This window comes from Pinus tabuliformis, chromosome 1_2 (genome assembly GCF_031772625.1).
Source record: "Pinus tabuliformis cultivar Carrire ecotype Pingquan chromosome 1_2, CPIR1, whole genome shotgun sequence".
Classification (NCBI taxonomy): domain Eukaryota; kingdom Viridiplantae; phylum Streptophyta; class Pinopsida; order Pinales; family Pinaceae; genus Pinus; species Pinus tabuliformis.
The window spans coordinates 101821226-101823291 of record NC_142298.1 but is presented as its reverse complement, the minus strand read 5'-3'; the positions used below and the strand labels follow the sequence as shown (position 1 = coordinate 101823291).

General features: G+C 39.0%; 1 protein-coding gene across 1 annotated transcript; it reads right to left on the bottom strand.

The window, feature by feature from the left end:
- Window positions 1-204: 204 nt before the first annotated feature.
- LOC149204692 (uncharacterized) lies at window positions 205-576 on the bottom strand. The gene has a single exon (XM_089397183.1). The coding sequence runs from the start codon at window positions 574-576 to the stop codon at window positions 205-207; it is 372 nt and encodes a 123-aa protein (XP_089253309.1).
- Between the last annotated feature and the right edge of the window lie 1490 nt (window positions 577-2066).

Genomic DNA, 2066 nt, shown 5'->3' with positions numbered 1-2066 from the left:
ATAGGACTCAAATTCCATAACAGCTTTGATCTTCAATCATTTTCGTTTTCTGACATCTGGAGTTTGGCTGAGATAGCTGTGATGAACCTTTAATGCTCCATGTTTGTCTTCAATGACACATCTTTTCTGTTACCCTGAAACATAGGCCCCTGTTTGTCGGTCCTTGATGTGCTTCAAAATATTCGGATCCAAAGAAGCTTGCCTTTATCCTTTAATTACCCAATGCCACGTCCTGGATGTGTTGTCCACCGTTTCATGTACTCTGTCCAAATCATTAATAATCTCTTCACACTTGATAATGTGATGCATAAAGTTATCAGCGTATAGCTTTGAAGACTTTGATTCAACAATATGAACGATATCCTCATCAATATAAAAGTCAACATCTGCATTTGATATAATTCCTCCATCATGGTCAATTGCATGAGTCTTATGCTTGTATGTCATAACTTCTGATAAGAACAGCTTCAACTGATGCCTATATGCATCCTGGTTATTTTTTACAAGAGCTTCATCATAGTTTGGTACTGAAGGAGTAATAAATTTAGGACAGGTATATATAAAAATATTCGCCATACACAACCTCATCACTTCTCTGCATTCTTGCCATAAAGCTTTTAATAATTTCTTAGTTAACTCTCCATGATTTTTCCTTTGAAAAAGCCAGTTTGTACTATAACATGAAATGCATTTCCAAGCCTTCGGATGCATCCCAGTAACCACTGGTTTTTAAATGCTATGCAGATCTCTGATTTACCCTTGAAGGTTTTGCCCGATTGCTTTTTGTTTCCATCAAGGTTCTATCTTTTTGTTTCATTGCAACCAGTTATCCCTCTAAATTTTTTATTCTGAAACTCATAGCTTCATGGACTGTCTTCAGATAAGCAACTTGACAGAAAGCTACATCTCTTTTCAGAATAAATACTCCTGCCAATCCATCATCGTCCTCAGTAAATCTGCATCTAATATCATCTGGCAAAAATGGAATGAAATGATTTAAGTTTCATCAAGAAAAAGATGGCAAATCAATGTCATCACTCCCCTCAAACCGACAGCTTTCAGAACTGAATCACATGCATCTCCGTGTTTGCAGTTGCTGCATAAGCATGGTTTGATCTGAACAGCATTAACGCAGGCTTCTTCAGACAGTTTTTTAACAGTTTAGACTTCAGTGATTTGCAAAGTGTGGGACGATCTTCCTCTGATAGTTGAGGTTGTGCCTTATCTAACCACTGACAATAGCAACGAGCTTGGTCGTGGAAAGAACATTCCCTTCAAAAACTTATAGCACAGAATACCTCCCAGGTTGACCTGAACCTGGTAAAGAAAGGGACTGCGATGTATAATCTTCCAAGACTCGTTTCACCTCAGCTTTAGCCTTCTTGACTGATGATTCAGTTGGGCCTTCAAACAGAACAGACTCCTCTACAGCTACATGGTAAATCTTTGGAAACATTGAGGATAGGTCATCATATAAAGATCGACATAACTTTGAAAATGGACACCATGAAGCATGAAACAACACCGCCATGTGGACATCATGATAACATAGCATCTCCAGTTACCGCCACGACATGACCTCTTTTCCTCAAGACTTGCACCAAGTTAAGTTTGTCTGTATGTGGGGATCTTCCCATTACACAAATTTTGTTCACAAATTCTAGCCTCTCGTCTTCATTGTAGCGGCGAAAATCCCTACCTTCAATGATAATATACTGTTCTGTGGCTTCGGCAAGTAAAGTGTGCACATAATATGAATCCTCTGAAACATTGAACCAGCTTCCAGCACCTAATGCATAGGATAAGGAATCATTAAATTATCCATCTCAATCGGACCTTCAATCTGCGTTTCACTGTAACTGATCAAAGACTAGACTGCATGATAGCTGCAGAACCCCGGCAACACTTAAAAAGTTTAAATTAAAAATAAGCTAAAACCCTGCCATATCTTCATCATCCCAACCTTCCATCCACGGGATGGCTTGACCTTCCAATAACCTTGACCAAAAACTGACTGTAAAACCCTGGCGATAGCTCGGTCTTGAGGTGCTTTTTGGCTCAAATCA

What these genes read in the sequence shown, in the direction of transcription:
- LOC149204692 (XM_089397183.1), bottom strand. Translation starts at nt 576, where the DNA reads ATGGCGAATATTTTTATATATACCTGTCCTAAATTTATTACTCCTTCA.